Source organism: Gavialis gangeticus, unplaced genomic scaffold (genome assembly GCF_001723915.1).
Source record: "Gavialis gangeticus isolate Ggan-Ray unplaced genomic scaffold, GavGan_comp1, whole genome shotgun sequence".
Classification (NCBI taxonomy): Eukaryota; Metazoa; Chordata; order Crocodylia; family Gavialidae; genus Gavialis; species Gavialis gangeticus.
The window spans coordinates 3,028,515-3,049,304 of NW_017729017.1; the positions used below are offsets into that span (position 1 = coordinate 3,028,515).

Sequence of the window (20,790 nt, forward strand, 5' to 3'; positions counted from 1 at the left end):
ATAAGTGATAGAGTGTAAAGCGATCTAAGTCAGTTTATACAGAAAGTACATGTCAGCTAACATTCAGTCGCTATGCTTGCCTTAGGCAGGAATCCAACCATAGTTTCCCCCTTGCGCTTCATTTATTTATTTTTTTCTCTTTTAATGCTTCTCTGTTCCTTTCTTAGTCTATTCTTTCCTCTCTTAGGCGTGTTCTGTATGTGCATGTTGATGAATATTAGTTCGGGCACCTGTTTCTGATATCTGCTTACTCTTTCCATTGTGTTTGTCTCCAGCATCTTTTTTACCATACTCACATCTGTAATGCACCATATGTATTTCTGTTGGTATGTAGCATTATTTGAGAGCGTAATGAACTTGATTCTAGCTTGGAAGAAGAGTGAGATGAAAAGACAAAAAGCTCTCAATCTGTGAATTTTTCTGGGGTTTCACAGATTTCATAGACATTGGGGCTTATGAGGAAGGGACCTCATAAGGTCATCAGGTCCAGCCCCCTGCCCAAAGGACAGGAAGTCAGCTAGGGTCAAAAGATCCCAGCAAGAAAGGCATGCAGATGTTTCTTAAAAGTGTCCAGAGTAGGTGCTTGCACCACCTCTGGGGGGAGTCTATTCCAGGATTTGGGGGCTCAAACAGTAAAGAAGTTTTTCCTTATGTCCAGCTTAAAACAGTCTTGCAGGAGTTTGTGACTGTTTGACCTTGTCATCACTTGGGGTGCTCTGGTGCACAGACATTCTACCAGAACTTGATGCACACCCCTTATGTACTTATAGGCTGCCACCAAGTCACCCCTGAGCCTGTGCCAGTGTGCTTCTCCAGGCTGGAGAGTCCCATGGCTTGCAGCCTCTCTTCATAAGGCCTATATACTCTTGCCCTCTGATCCTGGGTCTTGCTTGAGATGCATGTAGATGCAAGCCAGAGTTTTGTATGCTTTGCCAGCTGCAGTATCGTGTTGGTGGCTCATGTTCATCTTGTGATCTATCATGACCCCCAAGTCCCCTTTGGTTATGGTGCTAGTGAGTGTAGCATTGCCGAGCCTATAAGTGTGCTGTGGGGTTTTTTCATAGATTTCATGATGTCTATTAGGGCTGGAAGGAACCTTGCAAGATCATCGGGTCCAGCCCCGCACCCCGGGGGGTCAAACCTGCCCCGTGTCTGGAGCACAAAAGCGCTGTGGCTGTAGCCTCCTGTCACAGAAGGCACAGAGCCCAAAGGGCTAAAATGAGGCCTCCTCTCCCAAAGTCATAAGGGTGGGGGCACAGCCTTCTCAGTAGTGCCAAGAGCAGCAAAACAGAATATAAGAGACCTGGACCTGAGTTACAGGAAGGTCACTAAGTCTTGGAGTCCCAACGCGCTCCAGAAGCCTGCAGCCTTCCTTGTAATCCATGGGTATTGTCTTTGGCCAACCTCACCAAGTGGAATGAGACCCAGAGAATCAAGAGGATCTGGACCCTGCTTACAGGCTGCAGACAAGGGGTGGAGCACCTTGCATTTCTCCATATTGAATGCTATCAGGTTTTCATCTGCCCACCTTGCAAGCCTATCAAGGTTGGCTTGGATCACTAGCCTAGCCTCAAGTGTGGATACTCTTCCCCAAAATTTGGTGTTGTCAGCAAACTTAGCTTGTCTGCTTCTGACACCAGAGTCCAGATCCTTTATAAAGACATTAAAGATTACAGGTCTGAAAATGAAGCCTTGTGGGACATCAATGGTCACTGAGTGCCATGTTGATTCGGTTCTGTCATCTACCATTCTCTGGGTCTGACCTTGGAGCCAGTTTCCCAGCCATCAGACTGCAGTGTAGTCAAGGCTTCAGTTGCTCAATTTTTCCATGAGATTATCATGGAACACCAAGTCAAAGGCTTTTTTAAAGTCCAAATATATGATATCAACCTCTTTCCCATTGTCCAGGTGATACATCACCTGATCATAGAAGGAAATGAGATTGGTCAGGCAAGATCTACCCACAACAAACCCATGCTGGCTATCCCTCAGAATGCTGCCTTCTGTTAGCCTGTTGAGAATGGTTTCTTTGATAATTTTTCCAAGTTCTTTCCAGGGATTGAGGTCAAACTTATTGGCCTGTAGTTTCCCAGATCTTCTTTTCTCCCTTTCTTGAAGATAGGCACAACATTGGACCTCTTCCAATCTTCAGGTACATTGCCACAGCACCATGAGTTCTTGAATATCCTTGCCAGGAGCCACGCTATGATGTCTGCCAGTTCCTTTAGCACTCCTGGGTGCAGTCTGTCTGGACCAGCTGATTTGTGGGTGTCCAGCCTCTCAAGGTGCTCCCTCACAGGATCTATGCCAATGGTGGACATATATTCACCCTCACCCTGGTCATTCCACATCATGTTAGGCAAGGTGGTCCCTTTGGGCTGGAGAAAAATCATTAAGCAGATTGGCCTTTTCCTGGGTGTCAGTTGTCAGCTGCCTGAATTGCTTTAGTAGGGGTCCAGTATTTCCCTGGTTTTTCTTCCAACTCCCCACGTATCTGAAGGACTTTTTTATTGTCCTTGATCATGTAGCCAGTTTAAGTTTGGCTGCAGCCTTGGCTTTCCTAGTTTGCTCCCTACAGGTGTGCACCAGTGCAGAGTATTCCTCCTTAGTGGTGTTTTTTGTATTTCATCCTTTATAAGTCTCTCTTTTTAGATGTAGGAGGTCCATGAGTTCCCTGTTGAGCCAAGGAGATTTCTGAGCCCTTTTACCACCTTTCCTATCAGTTGAAATGGACTTCTCTTGTGCTTCTAGGATCACTTCCTTAAGGAGCAACTACTTGTTGTGAACTCCCCTCCCTGTTGAATCATGGCCTCTCAGGGTCTTGACAGCAAGCCTTCTGAGCTTAGGAAAGCTGACTTTCATAAAGTCGAGGACTACTGCATTGCTGACTGACGTGCCAGCTTTGCGATGGATAGTAAAAGTGATCAACCCATGGTCACTGTCTCCCAGCTTCCCTTTGATTCTTAGGTCACTGACTAGATCATCCCTTTTGGCCAGTAGCAGGTCCATACTGCCTTACCTCTTGTTGGCCCAGAAACTGCTTGAGACGAGTACAGCTCATCCACACGTGTGAGGAAGCTTTGAGACCTACTGAATTTGGCTGAGTGCTCTTCCCATGAGATGTCCCAGTAGTTGAAGTCTCCCATGATAGCTATGCACAGAGAGTGTGCAGCCGTGGTCAGTTCCCTGATGAATTCATGGTCAAGCTCTTGTTCCTGATTTGGAGGTCTGTAGTAGACTCCTACCGATGTAACCCCTTCACCACATTCTAACCCGGAGGCTCTCCACTCGTTCTTCTTGGGTGCCAATCTCAGCTTGTAGGGACATGTAGCTCTCCTTCACACAGAGAGCTACAGTCCCGCTCCTTTTTTCAGCCTGATCTCTCCTGTACTGGGTATAGCCATTTATACCCATAGTCCAGTCATAGGAGGAGTCCCACCAGATCTCTATTATCCCTATGAGATTGAGTTATTTCTGTTTAGCAGAAGAACCAGTTCCTCCTGTTTATTCCCCAAACTCCTGGTTAATGTTTTTCTCCAATTGATGGTTTTGATGCATACATTATGGCAGCTGCACAGTGAAACATGCTGTTCTGCTCATTGCCTTAACACTTCTTAGTGGAGTTTTATTGGCTTCACGTGAGCTCTCTCAGGCCTTTGTGTTGCTAATGATTTCACTAATCCCAACCAAAAGTTGGCAATTTATTTTTCTTGAAGCCCCACAGAATAAATACAATAAACCTTTTTTATAAATGATTGAGAATAAATAAGGGAATCAAAGATCAATGAAACAGCAAAAAGGATCTAACGTTTAAAACTGTTAAGAGAACATAAGCAAATTATCCTGCTCTCAGTTATTTTGATGGCTCAATTTTAGTACAGCGATGCACTACAAATACTTAGAAATACACAGCGTGTACTAGCTTTTTGTTAACTGGCATTCAAGAGCAAAGAGTATGTACCACATGATTTGGCTGACAGGATAGAGGGCAAAGAATCACCATACAAGTTCTATTAATTTTATATTATCAAATAAGGAATACGTCTTATCAACTCAGGCATCCGATATTATAAAACTAATTATCTGTGTTAATTAGCGTGTCATATAATAAACCTTAGAGGTTTTGATCTGAATTCATCTAAGCTGGGTTTCTCATAGTATTTTGCTTTAATTTAAGCAAGAGTTTGAGGGTAAACTGACAGATAGTATTTTCTGCTAAACATAAGCAAGTTGTGTTTGTTTGCTTGTTTGTTAATAGTTATTTCCATGAATCTGGATACAGAGGAAAAGTGCTTGATGTTGATAGCTGCTCAGATTGTTGCACTTTCTATAACACTGAGCGGAACACCACTGCAGGATTACTTGAGTTAGGCCCATTAACATGTCTTATGCATGATGAGCTGACCAGCAGAGTTGCAAAATTGTAGTCATGTATTGCCATGTCCTGCCACTGTCATTTAGTGGAGCTGAGTTTTAGATAATACAAGGTGATTTTATGATCATTGATATTTGCAACTGCATTCACTTTGATAAATACAATTAAACCTCATGGCTGGGGTGTAAAAGATGATCATTATAATGGTTGGGAAGGAATTGTTAATCCTTTATATAGTATTACAGAATTCCTCTTAAACCTCAAGTTTTGACCACAAGACAGAATATTTGATATGATGGGTGAATTGCCTGATTTGCATTTTTAACAGAATCTGCTTACTGTTCACCTGAACATATTGTCCCTTAAAATGACATAAAACTATTTTTGCCTATTCATCAGCTTTCAAAAATATACCTTCTCTGAGACTTCATGACCTACTGTACCATGCTAATTTTCCCACGGGAAGCTTTGAATGACTAGAAAACGGGAGGTGGAAGCTGTAACTGCTTTAATTACAATATTTAAAAAATTAAATTAGATACAGAAAATCTCTCTCCTGGGTCAAACAATATTTTATTAACTGCACACTGAAGCTTTGTTAGCATTTTTTTTATTGTCTGTTATAAAGGTCTGAGGATGGTGCAAGCTAGGGAGTATATTTTTGGCACAAATCTTTCATGTTGCCTATGTAAGCTGTCAGGTTCAATTCCAGCAATCAAAAGGTTAATGAAGTCTGAACTTTTAGCTGAGAATCACAAATTGATGGCCATTTTCTCACATTAAGCTGTCAACTGGTAAGACAAGGAGGGAACAGGAGAAAATGTACATCACTGCCAATTTGAGGGCGTCTCTTTAAAAGCATTTTCTATACACGTTTCACATCTACTAGTTCTAACGTATTCCCCATTATCTCAAATAAAGGGCTAATTGCATAAAGGCTGGTTAAAATTTAGCTTATAAGACAAAGGAAATAATCGTGAAGCTCTCAGGGCTTGATGTGAAGTTTTTTGAAGTCAATGTGAAGCCTCTCTTTGTTTACAGTGGGCTTAGGCCCTCTAGTCCTTGGCAGATGGTCCCTATCTTAGAAATAACACACAAATTTAATACTGCAGGCAATTTCACCTATGTATCAAGGCCCAGAGCTATTCCTTCACAGAACAAGTAAATTCTGTTCTGGGCATCTTGAGTTCCTCTCACCTAGGCCACATAGGAGTAGATGTACGTAAGAAGGTGCCCTCTGTGGGTATTTATTAATACACAAGAGCAATAAAAGGGCAGATGAGTAAGCGGTACTTTGATGTTGCAGACTAAGATATTTCAGGATTTAATTATACCACAGGTATATAAATTCCAGAAACATGTTAATGCTCCCGTGATTAAAATTATAGAGGGCCTAATTGAAAAAGCATAAACCGAATTGAAGAATTCCTAATTATAGTTTGCTTTGAGGTGTTAATTTCTTCCATAATGAATGCATAATTTCTTGGAACCAGTAAAGGGGGCTGCTGCACCAGTGCGTGGGCTGCAGATGGGATATGGGGATTATCATAAATGCAGACAGACAGTAAAAAAGGAAGCCTCAGCAGCCACAACGCCATTTCAGCTGTGAATTCTCTTTTAGTAGCACTTTTCCAGAGCAAAAGCAAGAGCTGGTAGAAGGGTGAAGAATGGAGATTCACTTACTAGGTGGGGGAAGGCAGAGTAAAAGTAGATAAGGTATAGATTCATAGATTCATAGATTCATAGATTAAGGGTCGGAAGGGACCTAGTAGATCTTCTAGCCCGACCCCCCGCCAGGGCGGGAGAACAACAAAAAACCCCAAAAAGAGAAACGGGACTCAAATGAGTCCAGCCAGGTAGGCATCCAGCCTCTTCTTAAAGACCCCCAGGGTAGGGGCCAGCACCACTTCCCTTGGAAGTTGGTTCCAGCTCCTAGCCGCCCTAACCGTGAAGTAGTTTTTGCGGATGTCCAATCTATACCTCCTCTCCATCAACTTGTGCCCATTACTCCTTGTTATGCCAGCGGGCGCTAGGGGAAACAGCGTCTCCCCCAAACCCTTCTGGTCCCCCCTAGTGAGTCTATAGACGGTCACCAGGTCCCCCCTCAGCCTTCTCTTGTGGAGGCTGAATAGGTTCAGGTCCCGCAGTCTCTCACTGTAGGGTCTGCCCTGTTGTCCCCGGATCATGCGGGTGGCCCTCCTCTGGACCCTCTCCATATTGTCCACATCCCTCTTGAAATGGGGCGCACAGAACTGGACACAATACTCCAGCTGTGGCCTGACCAGCGTCACGTAGAGGGGGAGGATCACCTCCTTGGCTCTACTCGAGATGCAAAACATGAAAAACAGGGAGAGGGACCAATGAGAAGAAAGCACAAGTACAAAGTAATAATAATGACTGGGAGTGGTTCAAGAACATATAAAAGAAAGGCAAGGAGTGGCTGGGGAGTCAATGAAAGGTGAAGCTGAGTGTTGACTTGTCTTACTATCCACCAGCACAAATTTGTGATTTGCTGGAGGAGTTAACACTCAGTCAAAATCTTCTTTCATTCGGAAGGTGAATAGTGTGTTTTGTCCTCTTTTCCCTGTCAAAAGGTGCTGGCGTGGAGGGGGCCTGGCAAGATCCAGCTCTCTGGGGACCATGTCTATGGTTTTAAAACTCCCCCATCTGTAGCACTAGCATAGGCTGGAACAGTCCATGAATGACTATAGCAGCCCAAAACTGGCAGATTGCAGGCACTGTCAGAACAGAGAGGCCTGGAACTCAAGGAGACATCTCAGCATGGCTGTTCCACCAAAACGTTTGATGTATATTGATGGGGCAAGTGTGTTTGGAGCTCATGATGCATCTGGTCACATGGTACTTATTCTGGGGCCCTTGTCTTCATGTTTCAGTATTCTTGATCTTATACTCTTAGACACTATGTTGTCTTTTAAAATATATGTTTTTTTTATTTGTTTGTTTAACATAATCAGCTAGTGCTAGCTCTGCACGTTGGTGAGAGGAGGGTTTTTAAAAAATATGAGCCAGATCATCCACAGGTATGACTTTGTACAGCTCCACTTAAGCTAGTGATGAGCCTCTGTTTGCACTAGCTGAAGATGCCGGCATCTCCTTACTTGTTCCCATATACTTATGAGAACAGTGGCAGGAGCCATGCAGAGATGTCCCACCGCAGGCATCCCGTCTCTGAAAAGGGCTACATTCTCTCCTCATACTGAACATTCATTAAACACGTCGCTCTGGTTGTCCTTGCCACTTCTGCCTTTTCTTGAAAGAAACTGAACACTGAAGATGACAAGACCCCAGTTAGTGATGCTGCCTAATGCTAAGTGACATTAACACAAATTTTTCTCATTCTTTTTGTTTTTGTTTGTTTTGCAGATCAAACAGATGGCAGATGGCTCAGGAGGGAATAAACACCTCCAAAACCACTAACATTAGCTCCTGTCACAGTGAAAGCCATATCTGTCTGCACTCATTATCTTGAATCTGCCAGCGTGGAATAACACTGAATTAGAGAGATAGGGACTAGCCTCTTCCTCTGGGAATAGCAGCTATTATGTCTAATCTATGTTGCAAGCCAGGTCAGGTTTATAAAGATGGCTTAGATAAGTAAGCATATAGCTTTGAAATGCCCTCATTTTGATTTTTTTGATTTTATTTCCGAGGAGATTAAATGCAGAGAATTGATGAATGTAAAAGAAAGGTGAATATATAATGCAAGTAACATAAATCTGTTCGTTCCCCTGGCACCAGTGCATGTTTCCTGGATGCACATTTTTTTTTCTTTGCTGTTCACAGACATTGCCCTAATCACAGGGTTTTCCTGCCACTGTTTGGAAATGTTGAATTTCTAAAGTTCTGAAAGTATCTATCCAGCCTGGTGAGGACTCAGCTATTCGCTACTGCAGTTGTTGGTGGTGAATGAAACACCAGAGGCTGAGAAGGTCATGAAAAGGTGGATTGTTCATTTTAACTTCACTTTGCCTCAATTTACTCATCTGTGAAACAGAAGTAATAGTTATTAGGCCTCACCAGGTCATGAGAACTTGAGAATGTCTGTAGTAGTCAAGGTGTGAAACTATACTCACTGCCCCGGTATGTGAAAACTGCTATAGTCTTCACAGGTAAAGCATAGCTTTCACTATAAACAAAACTCAGCCACTTTATAATTAGTTTTTATGTAAAAATTCATAACAGTAGCACAGTTCTGTCAGGTAGGGTATCCTCATATTTTATAGTATCTGATATACACCTGACATACTGATAACGCCTTCTTCATTTCCTTACATAAAACAGCCCTTGTCATTTGAAAGTTTGTGTGGTTAACTTCCTGACATGAAAATTGTGATGAACTGTCCAAGGCATTTGAGAGACTGAGTTTAGAGCAGGGTAAAAGAAGACAGATTTTTCACTCTTGGAAAAGTCTTGTGACTTTCTCAGTAGTGGGGGAAACATTTATGGTTTCAATTCTGCCCCATCAATGCATTAATTCCAAGTGAGGGTATTATTTTTCTTAGTTCTTCTATAAAAGGTCATTAGGTAGACCCTTTCAGTATTTTACAGAAGATCGCATTGCTATTTTCAAAGCCATTTCGCTATGAATTTATGGAGCTCTCGTAAGTTCAGAACTCGCCTCCAAAAGGGATTCTTGAATGTACACAGCTACCCTTGAAGGCTACTTAAAGTTCAGTGCCAAAATATCCAGTCTAAAGGTCAGTATATCATTCTGATGCACTTCTCATGAGGATAGCCCAAGAAACTTACTGAGGCTGTTACTGCACAAGTTCTGAGTATATGGTTCCCACAGGGCAGTGCTGGGGATAGTGCGTATTTACAGTACTTTAGGGAATATTCTAGGAGGCATTGTGCTTCAGCATTTTGATATATAGTGGTTGTGTGCCAGGCGCAGCACACAGTTCCTTGGGGTAATACAGCAAGCTCCTCTGTGAAGGGGGCAGAGGATTATAGCCCTTCTGTAATGGAGGGAAAACTTCCTCCACTGAGGGATGGGAGCACTTAACAAGGACCTATTTCCACAAGGTGATGATGAAAGGATCTTTGGGCCTTCCTCTGGTCTCTTCAGGGATAAACTCTTCATGTTTGTTTGTATTCCCATTTTAAATTCCCAGCCCAACCTCCAGGCCTTTTGTCAAGCTTGAAACCAACATTTATACAGAAAAACAGAATGAAATATTCTTCTCTAAACATATGAAATCACCAACCCATACCAGAAAGTTTGAGCTAAAATGTGTCTTGAAGCCTAAGAAAACCAGGCTCTCTCGGGCTTGCTGGGAGAACTCAGCTCGCCACAGAAGTTCTCATAGTAGCTTTTTTTTTTTTTTCCCCCCTGAGTTCAGGGGTGCTTGGATGACTTCTAACCTGGCAGGACTGCTGATTGCAGTGTTAACTGGAACCATCTCTACGTACTCTTTTTAAATACCCTTTCTTTTTTTGACCTTTTATTTTTTTAATAAGTATGACCTATATTCAGACATTTCTTGGTATCTGTTGAGAAATCCTGCCTCTGTTTACATGTTTAATTTAAATAAGGCTAAGAAGAAACAAAAAGAACCCCTAGGATTTGGTGTGAATACATTTGTAAATTGAGTCAAGTGCCATCATTAATATGATTTTGATTTGGATGAAAGTCTGCATCATCAAAAAACCTGTCTTTTTATTACTGATTAGATTGGCTAAGGTGCATATTAAGAGCTCTCCTGTTATTCATAATGGCCTAGCTTTTCAATCTTGGAAGAAGGAACTATACAAATCTAAAAGGAAAGATAATGACAGCATGATTACTTTGTTCTACATTTGTATATGAACATGTTTTCCATGAGCTAAGCTTCATTGCAATATGATATGTTGGATGTAAAGCTGATCCAAAGCCCATTGGTGTCTATGGTAGTCTTTTGTTGATTTTAATGGACTTTCAGTCAGGCCCTAAATCTACATCCCAATGGTATCTGTTAATTTCCTTAGCTTGAGACCCTTGGACTAAATGTACTGTAGAAAGGCAAACTGTTAAGAGTGACATTTTAAAATATATGAAACTACTGGCCCTGTTACTGTCATAAGTGACTTCTGCAAACTTGGACTCACACTCTGAATGCACAAACCAACTGTAGGTGCAGTTCTGAATGCCTGATACTAAGTGCTTGCTTTTGGATGTAGCTTAGAGGGGCAAATGCTCAAGAGTTTCACCCTCAATTTGATCGTAGGTTTACATTTTGGAAGTTCAAATTATGCTCACATTAGTAAGTCTCTTAATCAGGCCTTTTAACTATTTTAGGTATTAGACTAGATAACCCTCAAGTTACCCTTTAACTGTACATTTGTATAGTTTGTCGTGTAGTTTTTTAAACAGAAAAGTGTTAATCTTTTGATAGTTTTTTTAGGTGTTTTGTAAAATGTATCAGACAGTCTTCTGTGTAATCATAAGAGAATGCTAAGAAGCACAGCGTAGGTAGGAAGTGCACTGGCATTAAATTCCGTAGTGTTTTGGAGTGAGTTTTGTAGAACCCCAATACATTTTTATGGAATCCTATTGAGTTCACCCCTGTTTGTTCTACCAGACTATACATACAATCAGGAGAAAAATTATGGCTGTGTATTAAAGGGTTATAATATAGGCATCACAGGGAAAAAAGTCCATTATCAAAAACCTGCTGCATGTTCATAACTTTGGGTTTTAGTGAGGCTGCTACAAGGTTAATTTTATGCAAGCTCAGTTATTTTGTTTGCCCCTTGCCAATGTGCCAAAAGCCAGGATTGATATTTTAAATGTTTTGAGTAAAGAAAAATATGGGAGTGGTGCATGTCTGGGACACCCAAATCAACTAAGCCAGGGGTTTTCAACCTTTTTAAATCAATATACCCATGGGTGACTGGGGGGCACCAGCAGCTGATCACCGACTAGGGCGGGGGGTCCCCTAGCAGCCAATTGCTGACCCTGAAAGTGCTGGTGGCAAAATCAGAAGTGCCATCAGCACTTCTCAGGGAGGGCAACAACTGGTACACCCCACTTCCCGGCCAGCGAGGGCCAATCTCGGGGGGGGCACATGCCCCCACCACATATCGCCTGTGAGTGTACCCCTGGTGGCCAGATGCAGAGCGGGCGGGGTGGGGAGAGCATAGCCAGATGTGGAGCAGGGGGGTGCGGGGTTGGCAGCAGCCACATGCGGAGCAGCAGCAGCATGGGGTAATGGGTGGCAGTGGCAGCCACTGCATGTGAGCTTCCCCCACCCCCCAGGCCCTACTCCTGGGAGGCAGTGACATGGGGTGGTGGGGGCATCATTCCATCCTAACCTGCCTGGGCATACCCCCTATGGCCTTCTCAAGTACACCCAGGAGTACACATACCCCTGGTTGACAACCTCTAAACTAAACCACAAAGTAGGCCTATGCATGTCTACAAGTCCATCTGAAATTTTAAATGGGAGTTTTGGATATCACGTCAACACTCCCCAATATTCTGAAAGTTAAGCCCATGGTGTCAGTTTGGGATGAAGAACCTTCATGAACTCTTGTATGTAAATAAATAAGTCACCCAGATTGAACGTGGCCAGGAGTTAAATGCAAAACCAGACATTCACAATGAAGTTTTCATTAACTAATATATAAATAACTATTGCCTGACTTCTCTGCCAGCTTACAACAGAGTTTGCATAAAATGTGACTGATGTAGGTAGGTGCAGTGTTTAGAATCGGGCTCAATATGTTTAACTAGCAAGAGGGGAAAATGTTTAAAAGTATGAAAGTAACATGGAGATCAAGCCCAGTACCTGAAGGTCTGTGTTTCATGCCTGTCTCCAAGAGATTGCTATTGTGCTCTGCTATATGAAATTAACAGTAGGGTGTTGTGAATATCTTTGAGACTGCAGATGGTATCTATCAGCCAATATTCTAAGTATACCACAAAACTCAGTAGTCCTGAGAATATGTTAATAAAATCTGTGTACCTCAAACAAGAGGACAGGTTGTGTTATTTGTTGACCCTTCTGAATAACATGTATGCAACTCCCTGTGTATTTCATGCTTTATCTCAGTGTTGCATGAACTGATGAGTCTTTCATTCCTTAGAGCATTCCTAAAAGTTCTGTACTTGTGAAATCAATGAGTGGATGTAATAAATATCAATGCAGTGCACACTCACCAGGTTGGCTGTTCCTATCCAATGTGTGTCAGATCTGACACAGAGTGATCTGCATTGATGGAGTTAAGTATCTTTCAGTTCCATTACTCATCTTGTCTTCAATTTTTAATTAAGATGACAACAAACAAGGGCATTGCTGCCCATTTATAATTCTGTTGAAATGTAGGATATTGCTGTGACATTAATACTTCTCTCCAATGAATTGATTGATATTCTCCTCATCTTTCTCAGAGCCTCCAAAACAATTATCTTGCTGAAAATGATGATTGTGTACTAGTAACTTAGACCACACTTGAGCTAGAAATGAAAGGCTCCACAATCTCTAGCCTATTTCGTATCAGTCTAGTAGTTCTTGCTCAAAAGGAGTCTCCCACTAACTTCACAGACTGTAGGATAAGCCGTCCTTACTGTTCACCTTTCTTCCAGAGGAAAAATGTAATTGGAAATAATAGTACATATTGTGTTGATATACTATATTTAATGTGTGCACATATTTATAGATGAAGATACATACAGTATATTTATATTTGATTGATATCAATATATTCTGTGTAAAGACATGTAAATAAGAATCTGCATTGGGAGGGAGCACTGGCTGTGGAAACACTGCTTTGATAAGAGTATGAGTGTAGGATCAGGAAGGTGTAGCTCCCTGAAAACAGCATATAATTATTAGATGTGTTTATGAAGTCTTCACTTTTTGGGGAACTATTACCAGAGTCAGGTCACTAAAGTGCTTAGGACCAATACTTGGGAGAAATAGGATATACGTTTTACTTTGTACCCTGATGCCTATCAGAAATCTTTAAAACCTGACTCAAATCCAAGTGTATAACTATATTTTTGCCTAGTTGCTACTTCAGATTGTTTTTTTACCTGTTCTGCAAGCCATAGAAAAGAAAGCAAGAGCAGTGAGAATAGGAGAGGAAGCCTGACAGAGCCCAGAGATCTCACAGTAGTGGGGAAACAGGGCTGTGATTTGGAATGATTATCATCTACTCTCATGCCTGCACACTGAATGGAGAACTTATCATTTAAAAGATTACCTTGTCAATGATGATAAGAGCACATTTTCTTCCCCTGCACACAGCGCTTACACTGTGGTGACCATTATGGCTGGTGCTTTTATCAGTGATTTAGAATGAAGCTGTCAAAAACTTTAAATAGCTTCTATTAAAGTAAAGTAATGTGGTTTTATCTATATAAAACCTGCAAAATTTATCAAGGAGTCCAGTATTGCCTTCCTTTTCTAATAAAAGACCTTGCAGCTACACAGCAGTGTAGTCAACCCCTTCCCCCCACCCCCAGAATGCCAGGCAGTTGAAGTACTTTCGGTCCACTTACGGGTCTACCGGGGAGCATGCTAGGGCCCCCCCCCCCCATGCCTCTCCATTTCAGCAATCAACCACAGGGGGACCCTGGGGGACGCCCCAGACCCAGGAGGCACAAGTCGCTGAGCCTGGGGGTTGCAGCCCCTCTCCCCCCCGCACAACACAGCAAATCCAAAAGTGGACCAGAAGTGCTTCTAGTCCACTTCCAGGTCTGCTGCTGAGTGAGCTGGGGAGTCCCCCATGCTCCTGTGGGATGCTCCATCTGCCTCAGCACTGCAGCATTCATAAGCCTCCTGGTACCTTGAGGTATGTGGAAAAAACATTTAAATCTGTGTCTATATCCAAATCGCCAAACCTTTCCGAATCTCTCTGAATCAATTAGGAGAGTTCCAGTTTGATTCAGACAGATTAAAGGGCCCTCTGATTTGATTCAGATTTGGAGATTCAGCCACTGAATCGGGCCAAATCTTTGCCGAATCAAATCGGGGACCAAAGCTTCGTACATCCCTAACCTTCAATTGTACTCTGCCTCTAACATCTGGTTACAAACTAGTGAACTGATCTCTTGCTATAAGTGTTGAAATTACTGTTTTTCTCTTACTTTTTCTCTTTTATGTTAGTTATCTGTAGTGAAATCTCTGTTGTATTAAAACAGAGGATGAACTACTGCTGATGGAGGAATTACTAGATGAGAGATTAGGTCTGAATTATGCAGAAGGCCAGGATTTCTGGGTCCTTCTGGCCTGGAACTATCTCAGAGGGAAAGAACTTGTAAGGGCAGGGGCGCATCCATAGGGCAAAGAACATATCAGATTTGCTTTATTCTTGGCATGCTCCTGTGCACTGGCATGGGGAGTGTTCTGTGACACTTTGTAGAAGGGCCATTTACAATTGTATAAAAATCTAAAGTGATTCATATTTTTTGATCATCCAATATTATGTCTATAATTTGGAAGCTGTTCTCTTTCATGATAGCTTGTCAAACGCTTACTTGCCCCACTTTCTTTTAGATGACAATACACCAAGCTACCTCTAAAAATAAGATGGTAAATAATCAAAAGTCATGGATTTGTTTTGCTACCTCACTGGCTTGTTTTAGCTGCTGTTCTTTTGTTTCATATAGAAATGTTGATGAGACATTGCTGTGCTAGAAATTTTTCCAACCAATTTTTCTGCAACAATGAGCTTCTGAAAGCAGGTAGAATGATGTGCTGCTGGCTGTTTCCAATCTTTGCATCGATCTCCCCTGTCTAACTAGACAAAGAACCAGCCTCACATAGACAGGTGAGGGCAGCATGTATGAATACTCTGACAAAAAGTGAAATGACTGCAGTAGTATCTTTCTTTGTCAAATGGGTGAATAATGTTAAGCAGTCAGTGTGTCTGCCTCAGTTGTAGCAGTGTTGAACTTAAGGGCTTTGTTAACTGTCTGTGAAAACAAAGGAAAGTGCATTTGGATGCTGTGCAACCTTCTCAGGTTTGTGAATCTGGGCTAGAAATATCAGGAACTAGGTAAGACTGAGGCCAAGATCTTAGCAGGATTCACAAAGGAATTAGAGGTTTATATTGCTAGAAAGAATATCAAGAACTGCTGTTTTCCAACAGTTTTGTTTGAATAAGGATATAAAGCCACATGCTTTGCTAGGAAACCAAATTTTTCTATTGGACATTAGGAAGATGTTTTTTCATCGAGAATGGATATGGGAGCACTATTTCTCAGTATTTCTGCTCCAGCACAGAATCCCAAAGAACACAGCAGAAAAAGTAAAGGTGTATTTGCATATCTGCATTATTTATATACCCATTTGGGTTCGCACAAAGTATAGATAGATGTAACAGTGGTATCAGTATCAAAGGGTATTGATGCAAGTTCATGCCATGCAGTTGTTGCATATTCATAAAACCCTACTTTCTTCAGGGTTAAAGGTTGGGCATGTTGACTAACTTGTATCACTACAGAATCAGGCAGATGTAATGGCTGTTGCATGCTCCCAAGCAGCAGCTTTCCCTGCTCTTGTAAATCACCTAAAATATGCTTATCCATTAGGGCTGCGTGATGCTTCAGTCCCTCATTTAATATAGTGGAGATCTGACCTGATTCAGTGTTTGAATCTCCGAATCCAAATTGAATCAGGTGATCCTTTAATCTCTCCAAATCAAATTGGAACCCTCCAAATTGATTTGGAGAGATTCAGAAAGGTTTGGATATATGGACATAGAGACATCTTTAAATGTTTTTTCTACATACCTCTAGGTAGCAGGGGCTCATGAGTACTGTAATGGTGGAGCACATGGAGCACCCCACAGGAGTGTGGGGGGCTGCCCAGCACACTCATCAGCAGACCTGGAAGTGGACCAGAAGCACTTCCGGTCCACTTCCAGGTCCATCGGGGAGTGCGCGGGCGGGGGGGCCCTCACACCCCCCAGCTTGGCAACAGGTGCCTTCTGGGTCAAGAGGAGCATCCAGGTTCCACCTTCGGCCAGTTGCCAAGCCGGGTAGGCGTGGGGGTGGGGGGGGCCCAGCGCACTCCCCAGCAATCATGGCAGTGGACCGGAATTACTTCCATTCCACTTCTGGGTTCACCACTGAGCACGTGGAGGGCCCCCCCACACTCGTGTGGGATGCTCCATGTGCCCCAGCATCACAACGATCATAAGCCGCACTTGCTACCTCCAGGTATGTAGAAAAATTTTAAGGCTGTATCTATGTCCAAATCGCTGATTCTCTGAATCAGCATTGAATCTTCAGATTCAGCCAAATCAAATCAACAAATCGAATCACTGTCTCTGATTCGGGCTGAATCTGAATCGAATAGGGCCCACTTCACACACCCCTATTATCCATACCCAGCATCATAAAGGATGATCTCCAGTATCTAGTATTGATCCTCTTGCCCATGAAAACCATTCTTTTATGGTTCAGTGGTAGAGGAGAACCATAATTGGGGAAAAAATTGTTTTGGGTCAACTTTACACCATTTCTGTAAACCTTGAATTAATCAGAAAGTTTATTTTATATTTAATGATACATTTTTGTTTCTAGTATTTTTTTCTAGCACTATCTCCATGGAGATATGAAGTGAAGTGCCATCAGCACGTTGCTGATGCCCACCTCTAAATTTCTCATCTGACTTGGGCGCTGCAGTCTCTATTTTCTCCCACAGCCTGACTGCAGTTGGGGATTGGATGCGGGTGAACCACTTGATGCCAGAGAAGGAAGAGATCATGATGGTGGGTGGTTTGCAAGATCTGAGGGGTGGGTGGGAGGAATTTAGACACTTGTCATTGATGGACTTCAGCTTCCCCTTTCAGGTTTGCATCCTTGGGTTGCTGCTGGATCCTGTGCTGTACCTGGATTTCCAGGTGGTGGCAGGACTGCCTTTCACTAGCTCCATCTGGTTGGAAGGCTGTGACCCATTCTTTCAGATTCAGATCTGGCTACCATCATTCATGCCTTTGTAACCTGGAGGCTAGGCTACTATTATGGGCTGCATGCTTTTGGTGATTGTTCAGAAGATGCAGCTGGTAAAGAACACAGTAGCCTGCTCTTTGACATGGGTGGATCACCAGGAGCATATGACTCTGGTGCATCAGAGTCTGCGCTGGCTCCCAAAAGCTTTCTGGGCAAAACCTAAGATGTGGGTTTTGACTTATATGGCCCTTAATGGCTTAGGCCCTATGTACCTAAGTGACCCCCTTCTCTTTTATGTCCTACTGCAATCCTAAAGGTCAGCTGAGAGAAATCTCCTGTAAAGTATGATCAATTCACCAAGTTTACTTGGCAAAAACACATGAAAAGTTGTTTTCAGTAGTCAACTGTCAGCTCTGGAACAACCACCTCCTTGAGGCCCACCACAGCCTAAGCCACATCTTCCAGAAGTGCTGTAAGCCCTTTCTATTTTGATAAGCATTTAGCAGGCAAAGAAAGCTAAGCTCAGCTATTGTTTATCAGGGTTTTGCTATATAATTTATTTTAATTCTCTGTTGGCATTTATAAATAGTTTTTCCAGTTTTGTTCTCTAATTCGCTTGTTCTATGTTATTGTGTTGTCTTCTGTAAGCTGCCCTGAGCCTTTATTGAGAAGGGTGATATATAAATAAATAAATATATACATTTAAGCAAAGAAAATTTGGAAACCAGCAACATTTGCAAATCCATGATTCTGCTGTTGCTGTTTCCCTCTCCCCCTCATATACTTGACTACCTAAGACAGTCTTCCAGAGAGTGGGAGCTCTCAGATTCCCTGGTTTCATGATTTGAAACAAGGGTTTGAACCAAAATCCTTTACTTCCCAGAAAAAGTACCTTACAGAGCAATCCAAAATAGGTCGCTCTCTCCTTTGGATGAAATTACTAAATATTCTTTGGGCCAAAAATTGGCAAAGTGAGAATGATTGCCATGGTTAGAGTGCTAAGTCGGAAATATTTGCCCACTTTGATCTAAATTTTCAAATAATCAGTAGACACGGGTGTTAATTTGTGTTGAATAATTATAATTATTGAATAATTGAATAACTATTTGCCAACAAATTCACATATTTCTAACCATCATCCCATTTGGCCTACATACAGTTTTATATTGCGACTTCTCCTAACACATTTCTGTCTTTGCCTTATTGTTGTCCATGTCTATAGTTACTGAAATTAATTGTTCAAATGCATTTCACTGTATAACTGTAACATTTAATTAGGACAAAAAAGCACATTTCTGTGACAGTTTTCAACCTTTGAAAACCCAAGGTGTTTTACAAATATTGGAGGTAAAACTGGTATCTCTTCTCAGTTTCATCAGAGTATGTCTGAAATAACTGTGCTAAATTTATGAAGTAAATTATCCAAATCTTGCCCACAAAGCACCTGTGATGTTTAGCTGTTACTACGGCAAAGAACTAGTAACTGCATACAATGTGGAGACTCCTTTGGAGGCATTGTTTCCATATGAAATATTCTAAATTCAGCATCAGGTTTGTTTTGTCCTTTTCTGCTGGAATTGGTGCAATTCTAATTGTGCCTTTCATTATCTCCCTTCCTCTCTCCTCTTTTTCTAGTGTCTATCAGCTTGTTGTCAAAGAAGAGAGGCTGCAAAAGGCACGGAGGGCTGCAGACATCATTGAGTGCTTCTCTGTCCCAGTGAGCTACAAGAATGCTTCCAGCCTTGACTCACCCCATTACTTTGCAGCTGAGCTGAAACCCATCAACCTGCCAGTCACTCAACCCTTCACAGTGGGTGACAACAAAACCTACAATGGATATTGGAATGCTCCACTCTCACCACTGAAAAGCTACAGCATCTACTTCCAGGCTCTTAGCAAAGCAAATGGAGTAAGTACAGAAAGAACTGAGGCTGGCTTGAAGTAAATGGCCAACTTCCATCCCTCTACCTCCTACAAATACACATTGTTCCCCCTAGAAAAGTTAAAGAAAATTAAGCATGTCACTACTGTTCCATGCTCAGCCTCTGGCTCTTTGTTGCACTGAGAACCTTAAAACAACCTCATCACTGGAGATATATTTTGCCAAACAACAAAAATTGGTGGTATTTGGCTGCGGTATGATCGATCCTTCCAGTGCCGCATTCTTTTTAAACTCTAGAGATGGGTCTAGAAAGAAGGTAGTGATAGTACTCCCCAATTATCTCCACTTACAAACATTTGCCATGTCTGCAAATTAGATTACGGAAGACAAGACCTACAAGAAACTATTAAGTAGGACAACCACTAATCTTGTATCTGGCCATATTTTAATTTAACACTTATGTTTGAGAATTTCTTTTGAAGCAATATTGAAGTAATGCTGGCCTTCAATGGGAGTTGAGTGTCTAGTAATTTTGAGCTATTTTGAAAAATCCCAGATTATCTCCATAAACGTTAACATTTTAATGTGAGACATTGGTTTGAAGTGGAGACCACATGGATAAAGAATCTGTTCTGACTGTTCTTGTTAGCAAGTGCTACACCTGCCATGATGAAATATTACTTTTATCAGAGGAACAAAATAGAAGCTAGATGGCATTTCTGTTTTTCCTTCTTATACTGCTTAGTGTGTGTTTTAGCACATTTCCCAGCACTCAACCCCATCTCTTTTTATATTAATAAATACATTGTCTCTAAAACATCAATTTATTTTTGTTTTCCCACAGATTTGTGCTCAAAGGTGAATACAAATCTGTGGGATTGCAGGTGACCCACACAGTGCCAGCCCCTTCACACACAAAAGACATGCCTACCCACACAGGAATCATAGAAATCATAGAAAATTAGGCTTGGAAGATGTAACAGAGCACAAGGTGTGCTCTGTTACTTGCAGGGGCCTGAGAAGCAGCAAGGCAGCCTGCAGCTGGCTGCAAACCCAATTGGGCATAATTGCCTGATTGGGAACAGGGCCCAGCATGCCCTGTAAGAACAGGGGTTCTGAACAGCAAAGCCAGCACCAGTTTGCTGCTAGCAGCCAGAAGAACAACCACCCAGCTGGAGCTGCTGCTTGTGACACCTTAGAGGTAAGGGCAGGAGTTATGGGGATGGCTGGAAGCTCCTGGTCCTGGGGCATAACGTAAAACTACACCCTGATGGGGTTGGATGGTGTAGTGGGGCTGCTTGTGACAGGGAAGCTTCCAAGAAATGCTACACCTGCAGCCTCCCCAGTGAAGGGCGAGTATGGGGTGACAGAAAGCCTCAGCCCCCACTGCTTTGTGGGTGACCCCATGGATGGGAAAGGCTATGGGAGCACACTCTGAAGGACAAAGCAAGAGCCCAGACTCATGGTTGCGGTGGTCAGCGGTCCTGAGCGCCAGTCTAATGGCAATGAGCTCGGACGAACAGGCAGGGGCTAGCGGGGCAGAGACGGCACAGACGCTTGGTGGTTGCAATGCAGTTTTATTACTTACGCCTTTTTGGGAGCGTAGGTCACAGAAGCAAGCTGTTGTTA

The 20,790-nt window shown here is 42.4% G+C and overlaps 1 protein-coding gene across 1 annotated transcript in view; it reads left to right on the forward strand.

Annotated features, from left to right (window-relative positions):
- Window positions 1–20,790, forward strand: part of PTPRT (protein tyrosine phosphatase, receptor type T) — a 1,137,038-nt gene that overhangs the window by 927,249 nt on the left and 188,999 nt on the right. Inside the window, exon 12 of the mRNA XM_019513020.1 lies at window positions 18,915–19,188. Within this exon, the coding sequence (XP_019368565.1) occupies window positions 18,915–19,188 (274 nt within the window). The remainder of the gene's footprint in view (window positions 1–18,914; window positions 19,189–20,790) is intronic.